Genomic DNA, 26475 nt, shown 5'->3' on the forward strand with positions numbered 1-26475 from the left:
ATGGATGTCTCCTTTGTATTTGTGGATCGGGCGTGGCGTTGTTATACGCTTGTAAGGACAGTACGGGGCGATGTAGGGACAGTATGGCTCCCCGTGGCCATGGTTACTAATTAACGTGACGGGAACAGACAGGATCACGTTAGGGTAATGTGGGACCCAAGCGGTCGCTAATAATGATCGATGCGAGAAGCTTTGACGGGGTTGCGTGAGCGGAAGCGCGTGACCTAACGGTAGTAAATTGTAATAAGGGCAGAGACAGACAGGGCCCAGGTGCGGTGAGAGAGGGTTCTGGAATAGGGGCGTGGCCGGGTCGTGAGGGGGATAAGAGCCGGCGCGAACCGGGGCTCTGGGCTGCTGTAGTGGGGGAACTACTGTCGCCCTCGTCACCTGTGAGCGGGTCGTCTTCATCATCTTGCAGTGGGCACTTTGTAGTCTTGGAAGGCTTAGGGTTATGTTGTCTCAGAATAGAGTTATCTAAGTTACCCAAGTGGATATAGTCACTCGCGGTTACTCATTAAGTTATCAGTGAGTCGGCGGACTTTATTCATAGTACATGTACATATAGCCGAACAAGACGGTGTCTCTGAGAGCTACATTACACGTTTATCGGTCTGTTCTGGATGACCACAGTCGCACACTACGGGAGAGTTTTAATTTTCAAATTGTGCATAAAGTTTCAGCATCTAAAACAAATGATTTGTATTTTACCAGGTAAGGCCCACTGAGCTATATAGCTCTTTTTAAGAAGCGACCTGGCCACAAATGATAGCCCAATGAAGTGGCTTATCACGTGGATATTTCGAGCAGCAAAATACTTTAACGCATGTTTATAAATGAGGAGGGAAAACGAGATTACGGGAAGAACATGCAAACTCCAAATGTACGAGCATCAGGGTTGGGATCGAACTCACGACCTCCTGTATACCAGGCGAGGTAGTTCACATCTCGCCACCGTGGCGCCCCAGCTGCACACCAGGCAGCCAGCAAAACTCTTTTGCTCATATCGTGTGACACTGCCAGCGAAGATTGCCCTAACTTTAGAAAATCCACGCGATCACGGGGAGAATAAGCAAACTCCAAATATACAGCAGCAGGCGTCAGGGTCGGGATCGAACCCACGACCTCCTGTATACCGCGCGAGGTAGCTAACATTTGTGCGGATGCGGTTAAGGGTGGACCATGAGCTTCGTGGAAGCTAAAAAAAAAACCCGGGAATCTTCCGCGTTGGGTCTTTCACAAGCCCATGGGCCACTACAAAGGACTGGAGCCAAAGGGTCGTGCTGCTGAGGTCCTGTGTGAAGCACACCTCTGTGCCACGCGAACTCACCTCTCGATGTGAAGCTTGAGAACTACCCTGGAGTGCAGGCTCTTCCGTTAGCAGTTGCACGAGCTAGAACATTACCTTTTTTTACGACGCATATGCGCAACCTCACGGACGATTTTGGCACAATCTCAACTCGTAGAAGCAATTCGGAGATAAATACCAGGTAAGGCCCCAACTGAGCTACGACATGGCCACAAATGGTAGCTCAACGATGTGGCTTATAATCATCACGTGGGCAATTCATTGCAGCTAAATGCACGGAATGCATGTTTCTAAATGTGGAGGGAAGATCCGGTGAAAAGTCCACGCGAGCAAGTGGGAAAAACTCGCAAACTGCACATATACAGGCGTTAGGGTTCAGGACCGAATCCCACGACCTCATGTACAACAGGCGAGGGAAATAACATCTCGCCACACAGCCACTGTAATTCTGGCGCCGTCTGTTTACAATATAAAGGGCTCAATTGACCCACGCAAGTAGCTTCTCTAAAGATTTCCACTAGTTTTAAAATATATATCGTCACGGCCACGTCGTGTGAACTCGTTCGCGTTACAGGCCCAAAAAGCCACGCGCGTAATTATTGCTCGATCCATTCCCCACGTGGAATTACGAGGGGGCGAGTCGGTGCATTTAACATTCAATACAATGGGCTAATTCGCATTAGCAAAGTGTAAACAAATTGTTCATCCTCCCAAACACATCAGTAATCATGATTTGGGGCCATAATCACGCGGAGAGGCTTAGCCTGCGGGGCGCCGACGCTTGTTAATTATTATGGATTTTTCTCGGCGTTAACTGCCTTTCGGCAGAGTGCATTTCGGAATAATCCGATTTCTTCAAATTGTGTTTAGCAAATGTGCAATCAATATGGAAGATTTGATTTCGCGAGCACTTTAATACGTTGCGAAAAGGCTAATGTACAAATAGAATCTCATTGGTCATGTCTGATTGTGTTTGAGTAGTTGATAGATTAACCCGGGCCAGGGATGTGCTTAATGTAATGAACGGGCTATTGGGCTCGGCGCGCCTTGCTGGAATATGAAGAAGAAAAAAACGAATTAAACAATAAAATAAAAACAATTTATAATGATTTTGCCACGAGTGTTTGTGCTGCGGATGGGAAAGTCAATTAAACGTTAATGTACCTTTCCCCCCCCACACACACCACCACACACGAACGGCTAAGCCCCCCCCCCCAATTGTTAATGTCGTCATAACCCACCCCCCCCACCCCCAATTGTATCCTCATTGTGAGGGATTGAAACGTCACGAGAGGATGAATCCATTCGGAAATCCTGCAGAGCGGCGCGACTCACGTGCTCGACAACGAGACGTCGCTTTCTCCTAAATATAATATATACAGCACGTGCATCGTGTGCGGGGCGGTCCAGATGTCCTGTTACCCCGAATTAATTGACCCCTGACATTTTTTTTCCTCTGCTTATTAATTTCTTGACTTAAAGATTTCGTGGCTGCAGGAATTCATATTCTTTCGGTCTTTCAAGTAAAGTTATGTAGATTGGTTCAAATAACCTATCTGCATGAGATTATTAATTTCTGTTTTAACTAAACCTTACTTTAAAAGTGTTAGAATTAAATGGGGGGGGGGGATCACAAGACATCTGGACCATCCTGTTGCGCCTCCACACGATCCGATTTCGTCGCTCCATCTCCGCGGTGGTCGTCACCCCTTTCTCAGTCGTATTCTCTCCTTTCGCTGCGACTCCATTGATAGTCTCGAAAATTAAACAAATTGTTTGGTGCTGATGAAACCTTTACAGAACAGAGGCAGTGGTGAAAATTCCACATTTCTATAGTCAGGGCGAGTGTATATATAGGACAAAACCACCGTTGACTTCCTTACAAAGTGGTACTAATTTTATCGGACCAGAAGTGATGGGCTGAGCGAACTCCCCCCCTCCACCTCCCCAAATCAGGATTTTAACTCAACATTCCAATGAACCATCTGTCTGGCTGGTGGGACGATACGGGGTTCGAACCTTACTACGTTGTACTCAAAGGCCAACAGCATTGAAATTAGTTGGTGCAACCAAACTGGAGTTCTCCAACTCGAATTTTAAAAATAAAAAAAACACAATAACCCCAACACAACTCCCTTCATCCTCCCGGTGTTAATTTCGGGAGCAGCAAGGCGCACCGCAAAGACAGGTGCGGGCAATTAGTGGCGCTATTATTAATCATCTCGTACGATTGGCAATAACCTTCCGACTCATCTGAAATAATGAGACGGCCGAGTTGTTCGCGAGCCCTGTACAACAGACACGTGCAAACATCAATCCCGTTTTTTTATATTGGTTTTTCATGTTTTATCAGTGAATTCTCGTGTTATGGAGCAGACACGATATCGATTTAGCAAGGGCGCTCGAGCACACAGAAGAGGCATTCATACAATAACGATAAGGCGCACGATTTGTATGAATGGACGCCGCGTGCGGAGACGTAGGGGGGACATCACCGGCTCATGTGTAGGAAGCCACGCTGGGTGGAATGCACTGTGGCATCGCGAGAACGCGACGGACGGCAACGGATTGCGTGGCAAGGGCTCCCTCCAGCAGTGGATATATCACAGCTGCTGCTGCTGGTGGTGATAATAAATGTCTTTAACATTTTAAATATGGAATTAATGTAATGGCGTAAATCACATACTGCTATAGCACACTGCAAGTTATGAACGTCGCATTCATAATTACCAAATTGAATAAAGCATTAATGTCGCCATGAGGTATACAGATGACATTTTAAACCAGATAATTGCCCATTGGGCCAATGATGAAATCACCCGGAATGCGAACTTATCTCGTCAGATCTCGGAAGCTAAGCTGAGTTCAGCCTGGCCAATGCGCAGATTGGCAACCACCACACGCATGTCATAGGTACTATAGGCTGCTGCGGGATTATGTGGTGGGAGGCAGAGTGAAGTGTAGTAAAGTTAATTCCCTTGTGCTTCTATGCCTCCCAAGGCTCTACTGTCAGGCCTTTACCAACCCGCACTGACTGCCGGTGTTTGAATCGAAAAATCACACGAACTATTTTTTTTTAAAAATGACAACACAAAAAAGAGTATAGATATGAATATAATTACACATTGTGTAGCATAACAATACACATGTAATATAGAGAGTACATAGGATTGTGATCATACATATGGATGTGATCAACAATCAGATATTACAGCGTTCTAAACATTGTAAGTCACTGAATATCCAATTGCGACACAGGCAGAAACTGAACTTTCGAACGTCTAGTTTTTGGAAACAAACAATAATCATTTTCACCGGTACGGTATTATAGGGATCGTTCACACATTCTGCATAAGCCATTGCATCCCACTGGGATTTTTGCACACAGCGTTGAAATGCGGTGTTTTTTTCTGGAATATTTTGCTGTTTTTTTTTAATAGGATTTTTCTGTTGCGTGTAGGCACTTTAAGATGTTTTCTTGTTCGTGTTTTTTTGTTTTGTTTGCGGTTGCACCCGAGTCAAGAGTCGCATGGCTCACAGGGTTATATCTAATAAATTAAACTAATAATAAAATGAAACTAATCCATCCCACGTGACATGCAGATTTCCATAGCATTCGGACTCATCAGAAGCGCACTGCTGCAACACTGCCATTGAAGTCTACCAGACACTCCCTTCTCTATACAGCCGCTATGTACGGTGAGATAAGGGGCCGCCCATAAATGACGTCATGCGATTTTGGACGAATTTTGACCCCCCCCTCTCCTCGTCACACGGCGTCACAAAAAGTCAGACCCCCCCTCAAATATGACGTCACAAAGCTCTGCCCCCCCCCCCCAAAAAAAAATATATAAAACATGCTTCAAATCGCTTTAAACTATTGTCATTGTAGTGCGTTATTTAATGTGGCGCTGCACTCTGATGTTGTAGGAGAACACATTTATTAAAAAGTCTATTTAATTAAGTAGAACGTGTTGTCTATATTTATTTAAAGTTGCGCATATTGATGTGACTTCACATTTCTCAAACCCCCCCCTCCTCGTCACACATCGTCACAAATGTCTGACCCCCCCCCCCCCCCCCAAATCTATGTGCGTGACGTCATTTTTACTTTAGCAAAAATATAGAGCAATAAAAGTCTACATTTAAAATGCGATTACCGTATCCGAATCCTTGTTTAAAACAAAGGGCATTGAAAGTAAGCACAGTGACGTCATGGGTAAGCCCCCCCCCGCCCACGTGTTCCGGTGTCAAGCCGGAAGCAGGAAGTGGAGGCGCCCACGTGTAGCCATGGAGGCGGACGCGTGGCTGCTGGAGTCCATCCTCGCGTAAGGAAAACCGCGACATTGTCATCATCAGCGGCAGCAGCATCATCATCATCATCAGCGGCAACATCAGCATCATCATCAGCGGCAGCAGCGTCATCATCGGCAGCAGCATCATCATCAGCGGCAACATCAGCATCATCATCAGCGGCAGCAGCAGCATCATCATCAGCGGCATTGTCAGCGTCATCATCATCAGCGGCAGCAGCATCATCAGCGGCAACATCAGCATTATCATCAGCGGCATTGTCAGCGTCATCATTAGCAGCATTATCATCAGCGGCATTGTCAGCATCATCATCAGCGGCAGCAGCATCATCATCATCAGCAGCATTATCATCAGCAGCAAACAGCATCAACAACATCAGCAGCAGTATCGGCAGCAACAATATAATCAGCAGCAACAACAGCAGTATCAGCAGCAGCAATATAATCATCAGCAGCAACATTGCCCTCTCCATCAGCAAGCACCAGCAGTCGCAGCGACAGCTGTCTTAGTTCCCACTGTTATAATCGTAGTGTGAGTAACGCCATCGTCATTGTCATCAGCAGTGTCGTCTTCTTAGTTAACACCCTCGTTGCCTTACCTGTCATCACCACATCATCTCAATTCAAACATTCATACTCAGCATCATCACCATTCATCTTGGTCACATTAATTGTGAATCATTTTACCGACAGCCACTTCTGGATAAAACATTATTTGGTGATGCTGCTGCTGCGTTGGCAGTAGTGCACTATGATAACACTGTGTAGCAATTATTATTTTTGTTCCTGGGTAGTAAGTGTTATATCCTAATTGCTTATGCCTCAAAAGTACAGAAAATGGCTATCATTCCCCACAAACTCTGCTTTAGTGACCAGGACAGTGATATTTTGAAATGTACCCATTTTCAATGAGAAAACGGGCGAATGCGTGTCTTTTCGTTCACATAAAGGCAGAAAAAACAACGTTCATCAAAATTAACATGTATTTATGCTAAAGTAATACAAAAATTACTACAAAAGATTTAGACATTAAGGCGCACTACCACAGGCGGGACTGGCCACAGCGGACCGAGTTCTCTGTGGGGAGGAACAACGTCAAGTGGGAGCCACTGGTGGACCCGCGGAAGGTGCTGATGCCACCACTGCACATCAAATTGGGCCTCGTGAAACAATTTGTCAGAGCTGTAGATAGATAATGAGTCGGCAGCCTTCAAGTACCTTCAAGACTTCTACCCTAAGCTGTCTGAGGCAAAGGTCAAAGCCGGTGTCTTTGTCGGACCACAGACAATGAAGATCCTGGAGTGCAATGAATTCCCCAAGAAGCTCACTAGTAAGGAGAAAGCGGCTTGGAACAGCTTTGTCGCGGTGGTTCGTGGCTTCCTGGGCAATCACAATGTCTAAAACTATGTGGAGCTGATTGAGACTCTGAAGAACTATGGCGCAATGGGCTGTAGGATGTCCCTCAAAGTCCATATCCTTGATGCTCATCTTGATAAATTCAAGAAAAACATGGGAGCGTACTCGGAGGAAGAAGTCGAGCGCTTCCACCAGGATATACCAGACTTTGATCGCAGCTACGAAGGACAGTATAACGAGAACATGATGGGAGACTACATTTGGGGGCTGATTCATGAAAGTCGTTTACAGTATAATCATAAATGTTGAAAAACTACTCACTTCTAAATCTTTTGTAGTAATTTTTTATTACTTTAGTATAAATTCATGTTAATTTTGATTAATGTTTTTTTCTGACTATATGTGAACGAAAAGACACAAATTCGCCCGTTTTCTCATTGAAAATAGGTAAATTGCAAAATATCACTGTCCTGGTCACAAATCAAAGTTTGTGGGGAATAATAGCCACTTTCTATACTTTTTAGGCATTAACAATTACGAAATAAAACTTACCAACCAGGAACAAAAATTGTGTTACAGAGTGTAAGTAACTAAACACGTTTCGTGCGATGGCCTTTCACAGCACAGAGGCCAGAGAGGTAGAGGCAGATTTGCCTGCGTGCTATGAAGGAGAGGGCTCGTTTCCTGAAACGTCTCCCATCGTTTCCTTTTGATGTCGCGTTATTGACGAAAGCGTTGATGTCTGGATATAGATTTCTCCCCGGAACTGTTGCCACCGGCTCTCGCAATCCTGCTATGTAACAGACCGCCTGGCGGCTAGCACGCGAGCTGATTCCATCTCTCCACCCCAACGCTGGATGTGTCTCGCGTGCCACGGTCATGCCCCCTTGCGGCTCTCTCTCGCCAGAGGGCGCCACCCGATGTCGCTTGATGTGCCCCACTGCTCAACAAAAGTCGGGACCCACCGTAGCCCTTGCACGGTGGGCGGGAAAGTCCCTATATCCGCACTGTCTGAAAACCTGGTACGGGTTCAAGCTGTGTGGGTACTTACCGCTCAAACCTGTGTTGTATATTGTATTTGTGAAGAGTCGCGATGCAGTGTTTGAATGACCGGATGAATATCGTATTGTCTGGATGGCAAGACGCATCTTTTACCGCTGCGTGTTTACAGAAAATGTTGCGGGTGCGTCTAATAATCCGGTTGGTGTGTGTGTGTGTCCAGATGTGTATAACTTTGTTCACAGCGAGTACAAGTTTGGCGGTGCGTCTCATTTTTATTTAGTGAACTTTGACAAATCCTTTTCCTTATTAGGGAGCTATACTATGCAATTATTTTTATACTAGGGGTTGTTTCGGGGGCACCTATGGCGCCCCTCACAACCATTTACGATATTCGACGAAGAAAATCACGAAAAAAATTGCACACGAACGACGCATTCACGCGAGCACCCGATGCTCCGTTTTGACGTTTTAAAATGAAACATCTTTGAATTGTATTATGTTTTGAATTAGATAATTGTGTTTCTTCATTAAAATCTTATGCCATTTTACATCTGGAAGACTTCATTGAAAACGACATTTCGTGTGAATATTCTCTCGTCGTTAAGTAAGATGATGGCCTTGCTAGGGGTTCGGTTCGATGCGGACTTTCACCTGGTTGGGATCGCGGGATCGAGATAAGGCGACACAGAGCTGCTGGCCGTTGCGAGAAGACCGCCGTCTGCAGATCGATTCCAACGTAACCGAACGTCTGTTCCTGCGCCTCCGTCGTTCATGCAGGGGGTGCGTGTAGGTTTACAGCGCCCCCTGCAGGAAAACTACGGAAAGTGTGCAGCGTTCATCACAGATGAAGTTGTGCGCTTATATAAGAGTATACTATTGAACTTACCGTGATTGTGTATGGACACAGCTGGGCGTATATAATTAAATTGTGTGTCGACATTGTTATCCCAACGGAATCTCGCTGCAGATTAGTCCTGTTGTCCAAGGTTTCATTGCAGCCGGAGCTGTCCAGGGCTGAACTCCGGAAAAAGTTATTTTGTCGTTTGGTGGAGAGTGGGGGGTTATATGGGTCCGGGGGAGTTGGAGGTTGGTGCTTTGGAAGCCCCGTAAAATGTTCCATGAGAAATTAAACCCCGGTCCTATCTCTATGAAATTATACTTCATGTCAACCATTCGCCTCTCAGTGACATTATTGCACGTTCAGAACCACACCTCTGCGAACTCCCATTGCATGTTAATCATATCCCTATACAGCCCCACTGCGTGTTAGCAATAATAATCAGCCACGATTACTCCGCCGCTGGATGATCTCCTCAAGCCGTCGCCGTCTCTCCCGATGCTGCGATGTTAACGATCCACCCGGCACCTGCACACGTGCAGACCCAACTGAGAATGGCTTGATGACGACACGAGATTGGTGCCAGGATGATGTTGCACTACTTAAGCATGTTGTGCACAAGACAGAGGAAAGTAGAAACACATTACAAAATGTGCAGTTGACACCTACGAGCTATCTGCCCATGGACCGTGGTGATGATGATGATGCTGCTCCTCCTACTCGCGTTTAGTTAAATGTCCGGTGCCATCCGCGCACCCCCGTCTTGAGCCCTTCGCTGAACATCCGAAACTTCGGATCGACCGAGTCTGTGGATTTCACGACGAGCATCGTGACGGGTGGAGAGCGAGCCGTGCAAAGGGCTACGACTGCAACGCAATCGCTCGCGACCTCTCGCGCCGGCCGTGACCTCTGCATTTGCGCCGCGTGCCCATGTCCCCACAGCTACAAGGAGCTGCACATGTTCGATCTGCAGGAGCCCACGAGGACCATTGAGTGGGTGGACGACAACAGTGAGTCCGACTGCGACGACGGGGGACCGCGCACGCGCGTGTGCGTGCGTGTGCTAAACTTATTTCGCATCATATACAGCCAACCGTGCTAATGATGTGAAGGAGAGTGTGCGACGACATTTCTCCCCGTTAATTCACGCTCCCTCTAGTTGTTTTTGTTTAGTCTTCCCCCGCACCTCTGATTAGCACGGTTGGCTACGTATGGTGCGAAAGAAGTTCAACATACATATTCGTCCTCTGCTCAGTCGCAGGTCTCTGGCCCAGTCTCCCTCCACCCTGTCCGATCTTGAGCTCCCTTCTTCGTCTCACTGTGTGGTCCCACTTCAATCGTCGAGCCGACATCCTTATCTTAGATTCATAAAGCGCCTTTGTCCAAGGCGCTTTGTAATAATTATCCAAATTGTAAATTCGATGGTAGTGGTAAACGTCAAGAGTGGGGTTATTACAAGTGGTGGTGGAGCTATGGTGACAGTAAGGAGGACAGGTGGGAGTGTTTGGGAAGGAGTAGTGATAGGGGTAGTGACAGGGGTTGGGGTGGTGATAGGGGTAGTGATAGGGGTTGGGGTGGTGATAGGGGTTGGGGTAAGCCTGCTCATAGCTGGGAAGCCGGGGCAGGGAGTAGCCGTAGGATAGGCGAGGGAGAAGAGATAGGGGTTGTTTTAAGGGGGGAACGGAAGATGATGAGAGTTAAGATGATCGCTCTGTGTGCCGCAGTGGGAGTTGGTTCCAGTGAAGGGGAGCAAGACGGGAACAGGATCGAGAGCGCGAGACCGGGCGCAGGGCGAGGGAGGCACAGAGAGGGAGGGTAAAGACTGGGAGCTTAGAGGACGGGATGCGCCTGTTGGCTGCTTTACCCACATCCTTACAGAAAACTTCCTTTATAACCTCTGAGAATGTGCCCAATGAACACCTGTCACCTTGCCTCGATCGTTCCAGTCAGTCTTCTCTTCTCCTGAACGGGCTCTCGAACTTCATCGCTTCTCCGTCGCTCCGTCCACCTGACCTCCATACGACGCCACAACCTTCGTCTGTGCTGTCAACGTGACGGTCCAAACTTGCCATGTTTGGGAAACGTATTGCGGTAGTCAACACTTAGCAGGAGCCTCTTGAAAAAGCGTGGAGACTCAGTGAGTCTTGCCTGCGTGCAGAAAGTGTTCTTAATAATGACATTAGAACTAAAGAATGAATCCGCGTGCTTTCCACGCGTGGGGGGGGGGGGGGGAATGGCCCCTCTGTGTGTTTGAGGAGGCCAAGACATGTCTTGCCCGTCCGCCAGGCGTGTGCGTCGCCGGATTCAACTCGGAGAAGAAAAACGAGATCCTTGAGCTGGGGCTGCCACAGAAACTCCTGCCCAAGGAGAAGCAGGTATGACCAGACAACAACCAGACAACAACCATCACAACGAGTTGCATTCATCTTGCACCCGTAACAAACATCTCAAAGCGCAGTAGGGGGGGTTTTTTTGTCCTGCCCCCCTCCCGGGATGGCAGCTGTCCCTGCGTGGTACAATGTGTTACACAGAGCCGGCCTGCGGATTTGGCATTTTTCTGGCAGTAGGGGGAGATGATGTTGCTGTTGGGTGCCACGGTGGCGAGATGTTAACGACCTTGCCTGGTGTACAGGATATCGTGGGTTCGATCCCGACCCTGAGGCCTGCTGTATATTTAAAGTTTGCACGTGATCCCCCTGGTCGCGTGGTCCTCCAGTTGTCGCTTGAAGAAATCTGAGAAGTAGCTCTGCAATATCCGCTTCCGCGGGCCGTTTTCCCCGCGCGAAAGGGTCGCACTGCTCTGCGGGAGCTTGCAGGGGATTCCCCGTCTGGCGACGTGGCGCAGATCGCACGGTCGCGATAAAACCGTGGGGAAAATATCGCGGAGAGCAACGACTCTTTCATCACGTTCAACGACGCGCCTGTGACAAAATCGCCCGTTGTGCCGCATTGCCCTCTGCTGACCGCCGCCTTGCCCCGCGGCCTCCTAATGAGCCGTTGTGTACCGGTGGTCGCCCGTGCAAGCACTACGCAGGCTCAAGCCCGCTCGGCTTCCAAGATCTGATGAGATGGGGGTGGAGGAGGCGGTCGGGCAGGGAGGGAGGGGTTGTTGGGGCGTTGCGGGCGAAATCAAATTCACCGTTTCTCTCCGGACATTTTCTCCGTCGCTCGGCAGGGCATGTGTCCGGAGCGCGACTTCAAGGTGGTGCACGGAGGCTTCTCGAACCGGCCGGTGTACCGTTTGGAGAGCGTTCGGGGTACCAGGTGAGGCAAAGCAGCTGATTCCCCAGCAGCAGCACCAGCAGCTGCTGCTATTGCTGCTGCTGCTGCTGCTGCTACCGCGACTGTTGCGCTTGACAGGCGAGCGGTGGCGAGATGTTAACTACCCCGCCCGGTATACAGGAGGTTGCTGGTTCGATCCCCACCCCGACGCCTGCTGCTGTATATTTTTAAGTTTGCGTGTTCTGTGTCGTGCACCTGACCCTTGTTACGTGGTATATAACGTGCGTTTTAAATGCTCAAGAATTCTGTTCACGTCTTATTTTGTACGCATGTATGTCCTTCCCCACGGAGGTATTGGGGGGGGGGGGGGAGTGAAGGACAATAAACTAAACACAAACAGCAGTTCTAAAGAAAATCTTTGCATCCCGGAAGATTTATTTATTTCAATAATGCTTAAAGATACCGGCGTCACCACGTTCCCGCACCAATATGACTAGCGGAGCTGACCGCTGTTCCCTCGCTCCACTCTAGCTTGCTGCTGAGCAGCGGCCCTTCGGACAACTCCGTACAACTCTGGCAAAGGGGAGGAGACGACACGGGTGAGTGAACGCGCGCCTCCGTTTATGTTTATAACTTTCGGGGAGAGAGAGGTGGAGGGGACGCGAGAACTGTCATAAACACACGGACGTAAGCTATCGGTTAGCGCGGAATGTCAGCGGAGGGGTTGGCACACCACAAGATGAATCGGTCGACCATGCGTTCGAATCCCGACACACGGCTGACATCGGTGACGAGTGATATCCAAACGGGGGGATGGGGGGTGGTTGGGTTTTTATTCCGCATCACCAACCTCTGCTGAGCAGCGTGGTAAAGTATGGTCAAACAACCCCCTTGACTGAAGCAGAGTAGGGAGGCCTTCAGCTTTGTAATTGACAAAGGGCAATAAATCATGAATATTATCATAGTTGTTTGGCATGTCATGATAGCGTTTTGTCAAGCCAATGGAAACAAGGGTTTGATGAAAAGTGTGTTGGATGATGATTGGTTTACAGAGCACACAAGCTGGGGTTGTCATGTTAAATCTCTGTCATCTGATTGGATGTTGCCATTGCAGATGTCCACTGGGGAGAGTAGGGGTTGTCATGTAAATCTCTGTCATCTGATTGGATGGTGCCATTGCAGATGTCCACTGGGGAGAGTAGTGATCAAATTCGTCCAGACTTGGACCCCATGTTCTACATATAAAATCACACTGCAGAGTAACTCTCAGTGACAAACTAGCACTGCTCACGCGTTTTCGCCAGATCCATGGCCTAGGTGGAGGGTGGAGGGGGGGGAGGCATAGATGCCAGCATGACGCACGGACCTGACCCAACGCGGTGGGATGGCGGGCGCTGTTATAGCCCACTTAAACTAAATAATTTTTATTTTACCAGGTAAAGCCCACTGAGCTATGTAGCTCTGTTTCAGAAGCGACCTGGCCACAGATGATAGCTCAACGAAGTGGCTTATAATCGCGTGGAAATTTATAGCAGCCAAATGCTCTGAACGCGTGCTTCTCAATGTGGAGGGAAAAACCGGAGGAGGGGAGAACATGCAAACCCCAAATGTAGGAGCATCAGGGTTTGGATCGAACCCACGAACCTCCTGTACAGCAGGCGAGGTAGTTAACATCTCCTAGCCACTGTGGCGACACACCTGCGCACCAGGCAGCCAGCAAAACTCTTTTGCTCATATCGTATCACGACATGGCCAGCGAAGATTGCCCTAACTTTATCCGCCGGCTTACCATGGCCTCCACGAGAGTAGGTTCTAGAGAGGACCGCTCAGAGGGCGTATGGCCTACTTTTCGACGCTGGCCAAACATCTTTGAAGGGCTGTAAGTACCCACACATGATGCTCATGAATCTTTTGTAAAAAATCTGCCGCTCATCAGTGCGCGGCGAGGGTGGAGGGGAGGGGGCAGTCACCGGGACTGCACGTGTGTGTGTGTGTGTTTGTGCTGCACGCGCCAGATGTCGTGAGGAATGTGGGCGAGATCCACAACAGCCGGAGAGAGCAGGAGTGGAGTCACATGTGCTGCTCATCGGACCAGCTCCTCCTGCATGGGTCCAGCATCGGCACCGTCCAGACCACGGACCTGCACACGCGACAAGCCACCTTCTGTCTCGGCGACGCCGTCATCGGTAGCGGTCTTTGATTGTAAAGAAAAATGTTAAGTTGTGTGTTGTAAGTAAAAAAAAAAATATCTAAATTATAGTATCAGTTGTGCAGACGGGATGATATCACTGTTGTGACTCTTTGAGTGTCGCGCTTTTTAAAATGGTGCTGGAAAGTTTGACACTTGTACCATAACTATCGTTATTTAGAACAATTCACCATGTCAAAATTAAGACGGGAACTTCCGTGACATCACAACCCACCCGCACTTTCGGATCGTTTCACGCGATTGTAATATGACGTGAATAATACGGGCAGCTGAAAAACTAACAAAAAAATCAAAATCCCAAACTGTCACCTGAAATGTTTCAATCCCAATCTCATCCCTAATTAGCATCACCAATCTTCTTTCGTACGGATCATGAAAGATGCAGAGCGACGGCTACAAATTCACATTCAGGTGGTCAAGCCGGATAGCCGCGTCAGGCGCAGTATCTCTCATTTGAATTTGTGGATCGGGCATTGCGTTGTTATACGTTGTACGGTCAGTTCTGGATGACCACAGTTTTTAACTTCGCGCATCAGGTATCTGCTTTTGGTTTGTGAACGTGAGCGGCACTGACCTGGGTGCCACGGTGGCGAGATGTTAACTCCCTCGCCCGGTATACAGGACGTCTTGGGTTCGATCCCAACCCTGACGCCTGTATATTTGGAGTTTGCATGTCCCTCCGGTTTTTCCCTCCACATTTGGAGGCAACATCACGCATTTAAGGGTGTTTGGCTGCTCATAAATTTCCAACACCATGATCGGCCCACTTCGTCGAGCTATCATTTTGTTGGCCAAGGCCGCTTCCGAGAAGTAGCCACATAGCTCGGTGGGCCTCACCCCGGTAGATAAAAACTAGCTTCACGAGTCTGGTTTCAAGCCGCTGAAGCGTTTGAACGCCGACACAGACGGCGGCGCCGGCGGTGGCCTCCTGTGCGCGCTGGCGTTCGTGGACGGCGGCCGCACACTGCTGGCCTGCGGCGACGTCGGCGACCTCTGGCTGCTGGACGCCCGCTCCGGCCGTGTGGCCGCGCACGCTGCACCCTCCCCGGGCCCCCGTTGCGCCTGCGCGGCCGCCTCGGACGGCGGCCCCTCCGGCGGGCAGGCCGGGCGGCCGGGGATCCGAGTGGCGAGGTTTTGGGCAAGCGGGCGCCTGGCCGTGTCCGACGCGAGGAACCTGGATCGAGTGGTGGCCGCCACCGCCGCTTTGGAGAGCCCTCGCCGGAAGAGCACGACGGCGCCGCAGGAGGCGGAGGAGCCGCTGCTCTGCGTCAGCTGGTCACCGACTGCCCCGGAGCACATCGCCCTGTCCGGTTCGTTGGTTAATTTGGTTTGGTTTTGATTGAAAGCTTTCGTGACTGCAGTAGTTCGTATTCTTAGCTCTTTCGGTAAAGTCACGTTGAAGGGAAACAATAAAATAATAAAATGTATATATATATAAAACAATAACATTTCGCACGACGTTTCGACCATAACGCAAACGACCGTGACTTTACCGAAAGAGCTAAGGATATAATTTTGGTTTGGGTTTCCACTCGTCTCGCGCCGCCATCTTTCCAGAGGGTTGGCGGCCTGCAGGCAAGCAGATCTCGCCCGCCGGTCCACCGGCCTTGCTTGCGCTGCTCTTCCACGTTACATTACGACGACCGGTTCGTTTCTTAAGTCGTCCGTCACCATCGCATGCTTTTTTCCGGTCTTCCTCGTGATCTCTTTCCATTTGTACACCGTCGTGCGAAAACCTTTTCCAAACAACCTCAACGCAATGTGATTTTTTGTTGTTGTTGTTGTTGGCCGCGTAAACGCAGTGGTTGTGTCGCATTTGGAGAAAACATTTTTTCCTCGATTAATATCTGTTAACGAAGGATACGCCCCCACAGGACAGCGGTATAACATTATTTCACTTGATCAGTTGGGAGAAATGTAGAAAGTAGGGTTTCAATAATGCATTTCGGTGAAGTAGGTGGAAGTAACACACTGCGATGAAAGAATGTGCGAAATACAAATTGGCTTACAGCGGCTTGGCAATCGTGACACGTTCGGTTGGGCTTTCATCTTTTGTGGTTTTATCTCAAGGTCAATTGAAAGGCATTTAAATGCCTCCAGCAAAAAGGCAACAAGATATTAAAATTTAAACGCGAAGACGTATCACGTGGGTTGAAAGGTTTTGGCGGATAGCCGAATTCGATTTTCTAACTTGCTATGTTGATAAAGTAGCACAAGGGTCATGTAAAAAAATACATTTTGGTTGATTCAACAAATTGGTTAATAAAGCGCACATAGACTGATAGAACAAAAGTTTATTTTTACACGGTGAAACAGGCCAATGTCTATAAATATATTTTTAACCCATAATCCACCACGATGGTATACGGTTTAAAATATATAGACATGAATTACCATTAAATGTCAGTTTGACGATGTTTTACATATTAACCATTAGGCCGAAATAGATCTAATTTGAAGCTTTGTTACCTACGTTCTCCACGATGTTCTTGATTATTTTGTGTTATGTATTTTATACCTAGTTTTGTATCGAACTAGGAGCCATATCTGACCTTGCCTATAAAACATCTGCGTGGGGAGGCAGACGTGGAAAAGAGGCGTATTGACTATTTATCAGACATTAGGGGCATTATTTTTCACAATTTAATAATCTTACCCCGTGCCTTCCCGGGGACCAGGATTTGGCGGAATGGTGCATATTTATGACACGACATCCTGGACGCCGGACCTCGCCCCCGCTCGACCGTCATTCATCCACAAAGGTCACACGGTGGTCGAGGGCGATACCCGCGACGCGCAGGTGACCCAGCACGCCTGGCACCCGTGGCGGGCCCGGACCCTCCTCTCCGCGGGAAACGATGGCTCCCTGCACGCCTGGGAGTGGGCCCTGCCGTGACCACGCCTCGCGCACGGCATTCCATTTCGCTCATAAATAAAGGGGAAGGGCTACAGTTTCGCGGACCAAAAGCAGACATTGGAACCGGCTAAAGTTTAAAAATGTCATGGGTACCTGCTTTACTTGCGTGGTTGAATGAGAGTGGTTTACAGGGGCTCCTCTACTTACGAACATTATACTTACGAACTTTCAGAGACGCGAACAAACCTGGTCCGTATGTCCAGTTGCCTGTTTGGACCGAGAGTCGTAAGTTCAACCGCCGCGCAATAGATGGCGGTGGTGGCATCTACATCTGCAGAACGTGAAGAACCAGTGGCATCTACATCAACAGGAGATTATACAACTTTGAATGCCATTCCCCGTGTTGAGTGTACATGCCAATGTAGGACATGTTTAGAATCGACAGGAGTAAAGTTGAACTTAAGAAGAGACCTCTGGAACCTAACTCGTTCGTAAGTAGAGGAGTCCCCTGTATATCATGACCCCACTAATTTCAAGTGGTTATCACATAATTCACTAATGTTGGCCGCACGCAGGAATTGGACTCTGCTAAAGTTGTGGCTCTCAGGTGGCACTGCACAAGTTAAATATCAAGTTTGGCTCAGTCTAGGGGGGAGCAGATGCTGCGATGGCAGTGTGGGCAGATCTTGGGGAGGTCGCTGCGTTGTCTCCTGTGTGGCAGCTGTGCGAGCTGGCGGAGGGACAGCAGGAACACGTTTGGCAGCGAGGTGTGGTGTAGCAACAACCCCCTTTTTGCCGCAATGATGTCTCGATCCTGTACATAAAGCTCGTTTTGTAGTAATTTTGTTTTGCCTTGCTGTGAATTTTATTAAAGTGTGATTTTTTTTTTAATGAATTACATTCTGCAATGCTTCGGGACTTGGTGATTCGGTTTCTGGCATGTCACCCAAGCTTAAGTGAGAAACAAAAGGGTGCATGCAGGGGTGGAGCCACAGGGGGGGCTGGGGGGGGCTCAGCCCCCCCTGAAATTTTGAGAAAGTCGGTAATCGGGATAACCGGATATCTGGCTGCTGCAAATTGCTGCAGGCTGCCACCTTGTGTGCTGCCCTGCAGGCTGCCCCTTTGTGCTGCCCTGCAGGCTGCCACCTTGTGCTGCCCTGCAGGCTGCCACCTTGTGTGCTGCCCTGCAGGCTGCCACCTTGTGCTGCCCTGCAGGCTGCCACCTTGTGCTGCCCTGCAGGCTGCTTGAGCGGCAGCCTTTCGAACTTATCGAACTTATTAGCCACATCAGCGGCTCCGACCTATTAATAAACTCCGCGATCAAATCCAATAAAAATTGTTTTATACATTTGTGGCGCCCATTGGAAAACATAAACAGTGGATATCTCAGAATATTGAAGTCAGCACCCCCAAAGTCAAAATCCTGGCTCCGCCCCTGGGTGCATGTGTATTATTGAAGAGGCAGTCTCTCAACTGTTGAATGAAGCCCCATGCACTACACCTAACTCTACCACTAGTTATTCAAGCGTTGTATTTTTTTTTCTTTTTCAAAAGTACCGTCCAACATGCTATTGGCGTGTTATCATGGGACGGGGATATTTCCATTCGGAACGTTCACGGCTCGAGGTGTGTCGCAGACGGCTCTGGAGGATGCCAAAACTGCTCATGAAATAATTTCGATACCTTTTTATTTTTCGATTTAAAGCTTTCGTGACTGCAATGATTCATCTTCTTTGGTTCTTTCGGTAAAGTCACGTAGAATGAGAATAAAATAATAAATTGATAAAATAACACAATAATATTCTCACGACGTTTCGGCCACAACACAAGCGGCCTTCATCATGTGAAGGGACGAGACTGTCTGGTAGGACAGCGCTGGAGTGAAAGAGCCACGTTCAGATCACGACCTTTAAGCTGTGTGAGAGGAAACAAAGCGCCTTGACAAAGGAATTAGCATATAATTTAGCATTGAAATGGCTGAGTGATTAGCTTGTGACTGGTCACAGTAATAGCTATGTTAAAAGTTAAAGCATACACATCCGCAGAGGCACCCCTTGATAAAGGAATTAGCATAGAATTTAGCATTGAAATAGCTAAGTTAAAGCATACACATCCGCAGAGGCACCCCTTGACAAAGGAATTAGCATAGAATTTAGCATTGAAATAGCTGAGTGATTAGCTTGTAACTGGTCACAGAAATAGCTACGTTAAAGTCAGAGCATACACATTCACCGAGGCACTTAGTACAAATCAAACAGGAGAATTTAGCATTGAAATAACTAGGCGAATTTAGCATTGAAATAACTGAGTGATTAGCTAGTGACTGGTCACAGAAATTACTATGTTGAAGTTTCACGCGAGGGGCACAATCTGTCATTTCCTGCCAATATTGTTCATTTGTCACTTCGAAAGCTTCACTAAACCACATTCACAACGGTGATCAGCCAAATTTTAAACAGTGCGGTCATTTGTAACTGGGTTTGATACTAGCATCTCTCTCTCCGATTGAGAACGCGGATACAGCATAGGTCGCGCTGTCACGAATGGAACACGGTCTCAACGTTGCTAGTTCACAGGGATGACTCCTGAGCCAACCAGCCACCCCTCTCCACTACCACTCACATCTTTTACGACTTAAGTATGTCTTTCAACGTGGGATAGCGGGAACATGGCGAGGTTGATTTTATCCCAGGAATATTTCTCACCGCACTCGTAAAGGCACCCGAACCACAGGCCTCCCCCCTCCGTCTTGCCGAGAACGGCCAGGTCCGAGTACCCGCTGGGGCCTCTGAAAATCACCCAAGGATCGCTCCAATTTTCGGGGGACAAGGGCGACCTGTTGAGGTAGACGCCCAGATCCAGACGCTTCTTGGGTTTGGACGGGTGGGAATAGAGGAGCCAGTGCTTGGGCGTCGTGTCGCCCTGCAGCTCGGGCAAGAAGCCGATGATGCTTCCGTGGCAGCCGTTGCAATCTTCGACCAGCCTGGGCACAACCGTGCCCTCTCTGAAGGACCTCCCCAGGTCGTCGCTGACGGCCTGAGCACGGAACTCGTGGCCCAGCGTGCGGCTGTTGCAGATCACGACGGGTTGTCCGGCCTCGTCGGAAACCTTCGCCACCTGACATTCGCACGTGTGGAGGGCCCCCCCCACCGCATCACCGACCTTCCACGTGACCCCCGCGTCATCGCTATAGATGGAGAACGAGCGCGACTGCGAGTCATTCTTGTGGACATCCCTTTTGAAGTAGGCGTAGGCGGGGATTAAGATCCGCCCGAGCTTGGTGCGGCTGCCCGAGCTGGCCGGCAGGTGGAGGCCGTGGCCGGGGCCCAGTGCGAACGTGGCCCAGCGGCCCACGCGCGGCCCCAGAACCGCGTCGGTCGGATCGACCGCGGCGCCCCAGGTGACGCCGCGGTCGGTGCTGCAGACGTAGGCCAGCCTCGCCGCGTTCTCTCCGGACGTCAGCTGTTCTCCCTCCGACAGGCCGGTCGGTACGGTTATGAAGAAGAGGAAAAGCTTTTCCTCCACGAGCACGTGGGCATGGGTTCATGGTGCGATGCCCAGGCATCGTTGCCAAAGTCAGCTCTTGTATCTTTCCTGCATTTTCGATCTGCATCATCAGAATAGTGAACAAAAATTTAATCGATTTTTGTGTTTTACAACAGGTGCAATTGAAACCTGAATCAAAGTAAAGGTGTGATTAATTGCCAGTTTTTGATTAACCAATACTACGATCTCTCCACTGGCTCCCAATCAAATCCCAAATCAATTTAAAGATCACACCATCTTCAAGATCTTCCCTGGAATCGCCCCTGCTTACCTCTCCCTTCTGTTAAGATCAGGAACCACATTCTGGGATTGCAACCCGAGTTCCACCACCAGAAACTAAAAAAACATTCTGCTGTCAACCAAATGGGCCTTCTGAACCAATGTTTCTGCCAGCGTTTGTTGAAACCAGCAGAGACTGGACTGGTTTCAACTTCTATTAAACTAAAAAGTATTTTTATTCCACCAGGTAAGGCCCACCGAGCTATATAGCTCTTTTTCAGAAGCGACCTGGCCACAAATGAAAGCTCAACGAAGTGGCTTATCGCGTGGATATTTAAAGTGGCTAAATACTCTAAAATGCGTGTTGATTCCAAATGTGGAGGGAAAACCGAAGGACCCGGAAGAGAGAACAAGCAAACTCCAAATGTGCAGGCGTCAGCGGTGTGATCAAACCCACAACCTCCTGTATACCAGGCGGGGTAGTTAACATCTTGCACATCGTGGCACCCCTTGTCCGAGTGTCATCATGATAGGACGACCCCAAGGGAAACCCAGGGCAAGCGACAATCCCACACGAATCTTCTCGTATCCATCGCCTCTCAGCCTTTGCCTCCACCTACCCTGTAAATTGCTTTGATTTACGTTTAGATATTGGTCGTACCCCCGATGTAAACCGGGGTGTTACCGTATTGCATGACGCTACTCACCACCGATTTTAGCCATTCATCCGCCAAAGGGATATCTGTTGAGAAAAAGGCGAAGTGAAGGGCCCCCCCCTCCCTCCCTAACCTTCCGCTCGCGGTTCACGAACCTTGAGGACTCCGGATTCGTCCTCCGCCAGCTTGACCCTGCGCACCACCAGGTGCTCGGCGTGCTCGTCCAAGGGGGAGGAGCGTCTCTCGGCGAAGGCCAGTGCGGCGCGGTCTTCGGGCAGGTACAGGAGGGCGGGGATGCGGTACGTGAGCCCCCCCTCTCCCCGCTCGTACAGGGTGAGCGTCTGTGGGGGGTCCTGGCTGCTCGCCATGCCCTGCTTGGCCGTGGCGGGGTGGCGGGGGGAAGAGACGGTGTCGCGTCAAGCTTAAGGCCGTGCTCCTCCATGCATTCATGACCTCCTTCAGGCCATACATTCCATCAAGATCATTAAGATCCTCAGATTGTGCATTGCTCACTATCCCACGGTCTAGGCTTCACACTTGGGGGTGATTGTGCCTTTGTAATTGCGGCACCTAATCGATGGAAGTCCTCACCCCTTGGAGGTCAGGACTTCTGAGACACTAAAAATCTTCAAATCTGACTAAATATGTAAATGTTTAAAATGGCTTTCTCTTGTTAGTTATTTGCAAACGTCTTTCTCACTTCTTCTTTCGTTGGTTGATGTTTAACTATTGTCACCCTGACAACAATTGTTTAAGGGGCGCTTTACACATCTAAATTATTATTAAAGGGGAATAAAATTGGCACAACATTGATATCGTGATTTTTCTAACGCTTGCAAACAGTGGGGGGTGGGGGAGGGGGATGTAATAAGGAAAAATATTTCAACTTGTAACACGCTGCACAGTACTCACTCACTCTCGAAAGGTTGAGAATGGCTCAGAGGAGCGAGGAACCAACCACAGACAAGCGGAGAAGGCAGTGGGCCAGGTGGTGAGCCATTTGAGCGTCTACAATGTTGGAGGAACCCCACGCGTGCGAGGGGGCAACACTCAATCCCGTACAGACGGAACAGGTGGAGTCCACGTTTGCTCTAGCGCCATTCTCCTGGCGAGCCAGGGTACGGCACCTCCCCGTCGCGCACAGGGAAAGGAGTTTTGCGAGATCCGTGTGTGACCCAACCCACCCTCGCTGCCTCCACAGTGCTGGATCGACAGGCCACAGCGCATAGCCGCCACCGCCGCCCGGTCCAATGCAATTATCACTGACAAAGTTAAAGCCGCGATCAAAGCAAATAAAAGCGACAGTGCAGAGGATACAATAAAAATGAGACGTACGGCATAAGCAAATACAAAGATCCCCCGTATAGCCTGAACAGACTGTTGGGGGCAAGTGCTGTTAGCGAGCACCTATGGTGACCGCTGCAAAGTATGATCTTGTGTTTTGATTATAGTGTGCTGATCTTTAAAGGTGCATTGAAAATTTTTGATACTCCTACTGATGCTCCTGCTGTTATGGAGTGACTCATGCAGCCAGCTATGGCTACAGGGTTTGGTGGTACATGTTGTTTATGTCGTTTATTGTTAAATTTCGGTCATAGTTCCTATGATCACTGTTACGTTGCTTTTACGGCTTTATTTTGGTGATTTCGAAAACGTCTTTTGGTTTGGCCATGTTTGTTTGTTGTAGTACTGAGTTAGACTGATGGCTTTAATGTAAGTTGTCTTGTGGTTGTTGTTGTTGTTGTTTGACTTGCATCCCACTGGGATTTTGCACAGAGCGTTGGTGTACGGTGCTTTTTTCTGGAAGATTTTGCTGTTTTTTCCTGGATTTTTCTGTTTGCGCATAGTCACTTTAAGATGTTTTCTTGATCATGTTTTTGTTTTGTTTGTTTGTTGCGGTTGCACCCGATTCAAGAGCCGAATGGCTCACAGGGCTATACCAAAATAAATGAAACTGAATGAAGGCCGCCACTGTGGGACACAAAGGGGTGGGTGGCCAGCACCACACCCGACCGCCTTTGTCTCCCCAGTGGCGATGTTTACACACCGCACCAGGTACTCATTTGAGGCTGCGTCGACCTGTGGTGTACGACCAGTACACACACACACAGTGGAACATACCTGTCAACCCCTTATTAGTGCCCTACCTTATTACAGACAAATTCAGACCTTATTGTTCACCCCGTGCCCCTTATACATTTCAACGTTCATCCTACAAAGTCCCATCACAAAGGCGAGAAACCATAGACAAATAGGCACGTTTTTCTTGACTCAATTTCTCTATACAATAATACGGGGTAAACCGTATGGGTTTACAGGAGTGGAAACAACAATCATGTTTTTTTTGGGTTGGGGGGGGTTTAGATTTCAGTTTGGTGTTTCAACATCTCAACACAGCTGTTTTGTTACCAGGAAAAAGGGAGAAAATCCTATTATCATATTTTGGTACTGGCAAAGGAGGTCCCATGATGTAGATGCTCAACCCGAGCCCTCATTACTCTGATAGTGGCATTGTCTTTGTGCTGTGTACGCCTTTTGGCGTCCTCTGGTCTAACACCGTTTTGAGACGAGGCTCAAAAGAAAGCTGTCTCTGGTGTGGACCAATCAGTTTCAAAGACGATGCCAATATATTATCAAAGTATGTTTTTTGTGTGCATTCTGACCACAAGCATTGTGCTTAATGCAGACATGATTCCTTGTCAAATGTTTCAGTTTGGTGTTTTAACATCTTAACACCCATACTCTTTGTTTTCTTTCGGTAAAGTCACGTAGGTACACAAATAAAATAGATCACGACGTTTCGGGCGAAACGCAAGCGATCGTCATGAGGTGGGACAACCACAGCAAGAAAAAAAAACTGCTGTGGTTGTCACACCCGATGACGATCGCTTGCGTTGCGCCCGAAACGTCGTTATTTATTTTATTTTTATACCCACGTGACTTTACCGAAATAACCAAAGAGGGTGGATCCCTGCAAGTCGCGAAAGCTTCAAATCAAGATCTTTACACAGCTGTTTTGTTGCCGGAAAAAAGGGGGTAAAACCCCCGATTATCTTCTTTGATGAAGGCCGCTTGTGTTGTGGCCGAAACGTCGTGAGAATTTTATTGTGTTATTTTATTATTTTATTCTCATTCTACGTGGTGACTTTACCGAAAGAACCAAAGAAGATGAATCCTTGCAGTCACGAAAGCTTTAAATCGAAATTTAACCCCCTATGATCATTTTTAAAAATGTGTCGTTAGAACCCGCCACCACCCGACGCAGCCAGTAAGGTTTGTCACGTAAACAGAACGTGACAAGTTCGTTACGAGCACAGCAACACCGCCCTGTGCTTGGCAGAGCAAAGCCACCAGCCACGACAACATTCACAATCCGGGTGTCGTCGGGTGGTGGCGGGTTTAACGACACATTCACATATTTGCGGTCGTGCACCCGATTCAGGAGCCGAATGGCTCACAGGGCTCTATACCTAATCACTGAAACTGAACAACACAGATGTCTTCTTTGGTTCTTTCGGTAAAGTCACGTAGAATGAGAAGAAAATAATAAATTAATAAAACAACACGATAAAATTCTCACGACGTTTCGGCCACAACACAAGTGGCCTTCTTCAAGGCCACTTGAAGCTCTGTCGTCCCGACAGGTTTGTTCCTTTCACCTGAAGAAGGCCACTTGTGTTGTGGCCGAAACGTCGTGAGAATTTTGTGTTGTTTTTTTTATTTTTTTCATTCTACGTGGTGACTTTCCCGAAAGAACCAAAGAAGATGAATCCCTGCAGTCACGAAAGCTTTAAATCGGAACACAGATGTCGTACACCTGTGTTATGGGTGACGACAATTGGTCGCGAAAGCGTTGACTTGCGTCGAGATGAGAAACCCAAACGCGTGAACACGAAGCGGTGACCACACTGCATTCAAGCTGCTCGCGAAGGGGAGAGGGAGGCCTTCATCCAGCAGTGGAGTGACCACGCTCGGCGGCTTTGGGCAAAAACGAGGCAGTTGCGGAGGACGGGGGAGGAGGAGGGGGGGTCCGCGAATCGTCTACAGTAGTCGCGTGCATACTGAACCGCGACTACCGTAGCGCCGTCACACGGAGCGATGGCGCGTAACGCATCGAAGGAGCAAACAAAATAATGTCACGTCAATCAAAAAAAAACCCGACAGCGCATTTGTTAAAAGTTAGTTTTGAGGGAAGAGGGTGGTTTTTTTAAAAAAAATAAAAAAAATTATGCTCGCAAAAGTTTTAAACAAAAACAATAAACCTCGCTGTGGTGTCCAGGGCAGCCGCTCCGCTGGGCCCTCTACAGCAACAGCAGCGGCAGCGGCGAAGACGAAGACGACGACGAAGCGAGGCTTAATTTATTAAACGCTTACGAAATCTTTACAACGTGGGAGCCAACGACGCTCGTGGCAAAAAAAACAACGAGAACTTTAGCAACAGCAATCGTGTACTCTTTAAAAAAACAAGACACACACAAATGTATTTAGTTTAACCTGACGCGTCGCTAAATGGGTGGTGGGTGGGGGGGGTTGGTATCGTAAAGCATGCGACGAAACGAAACTTTGTGGGGTTTTTGTTGTTGTTATGGAGTCGAGATTAAGGGGACGTCCATAAATGACGTCACGCACCGGGGGGGGTGGGGTGTGGGGGTCAGACATTTGTGACGATGCGTGACGAGGAGGGGGGGGGGTGAGAAATGTGACGTCACATCAAAATGCGCAACTTTAAATAAGTATAGACAACACTTCATTAAATAGACTTTTTAATACATGTGTTGAGGCGTAACTGATGACTCGGAGGCAGATCTTCGTGTTAAGGGGCTTGCGCCACGTTTATTAAGGGCTCACGCCAGTTGTTTTATTGAACGCCTCTCTTCGCACACGACTCCGTGTACTGCACACTCACTGCCGACACTCCACACCCCGGGGGTAGGGTACTGGGGAGGTCCCT

The 26475-nt window shown here is 48.6% G+C and overlaps 2 protein-coding genes across 2 annotated transcripts; one reads left to right on the forward strand and one right to left on the reverse strand.

Annotated features, from left to right (window-relative positions):
• The first annotated feature begins 5519 nt into the window (after positions 1-5519).
• WDR73 (WD repeat domain 73) lies at positions 5520-17944 on the forward strand. Its single transcript, XM_032971875.2, has 8 exons — positions 5520-5634; positions 9758-9825; positions 11102-11190; positions 11991-12079; positions 12569-12636; positions 14053-14223; positions 15152-15556; positions 16925-17944. The coding sequence occupies exons 1-8, from the start codon at positions 5522-5524 to the stop codon at positions 17140-17142; spliced, it is 1221 nt and encodes a 406-aa protein (XP_032827766.2). The 5' UTR covers positions 5520-5521; the 3' UTR covers positions 17143-17944.
• LOC116952503 (sialidase-3-like) lies at positions 16521-26148 on the reverse strand. Its single transcript, XM_076074275.1, is given in 4 exon segments — positions 16521-20634; positions 20636-20710; positions 21680-21895; positions 25787-26148. Coding segments are annotated over 3 exon segments (1185 nt in total). The 5' UTR covers positions 21893-21895; positions 25787-26148; the 3' UTR covers positions 16521-19737.
• Between the last annotated feature and the right edge of the window lie 327 nt (positions 26149-26475).

This window comes from Petromyzon marinus, chromosome 47 (assembly GCF_048934315.1).
Source record: "Petromyzon marinus isolate PM22_M1 ecotype Great Lakes invasive population chromosome 47, UKy_Petmar_22M1.pri1.0, whole genome shotgun sequence".
Taxonomy (NCBI): domain Eukaryota; kingdom Metazoa; phylum Chordata; class Hyperoartia; order Petromyzontiformes; family Petromyzontidae; genus Petromyzon; species Petromyzon marinus.

Coding starts and splice junctions, on each gene's coding strand:
- WDR73 (XM_032971875.2), top strand. CDS start 5,522: ATGGGTAAGCCCCCCCCCGCCCACGTGTTCCGGTGTCAAGCCGGAAGC. Junction 12,080..12,568: donor GAGAGCGTTCGGGGTACCAG/GTGAGGCAAAGC, acceptor GCTCCACTCTAG/CTTGCTGCTGAGCAGCGGCC. Junction 12,637..14,052: donor AAGGGGAGGAGACGACACGG/GTGAGTGAACGC, acceptor TGCACGCGCCAG/ATGTCGTGAGGAATGTGGGC.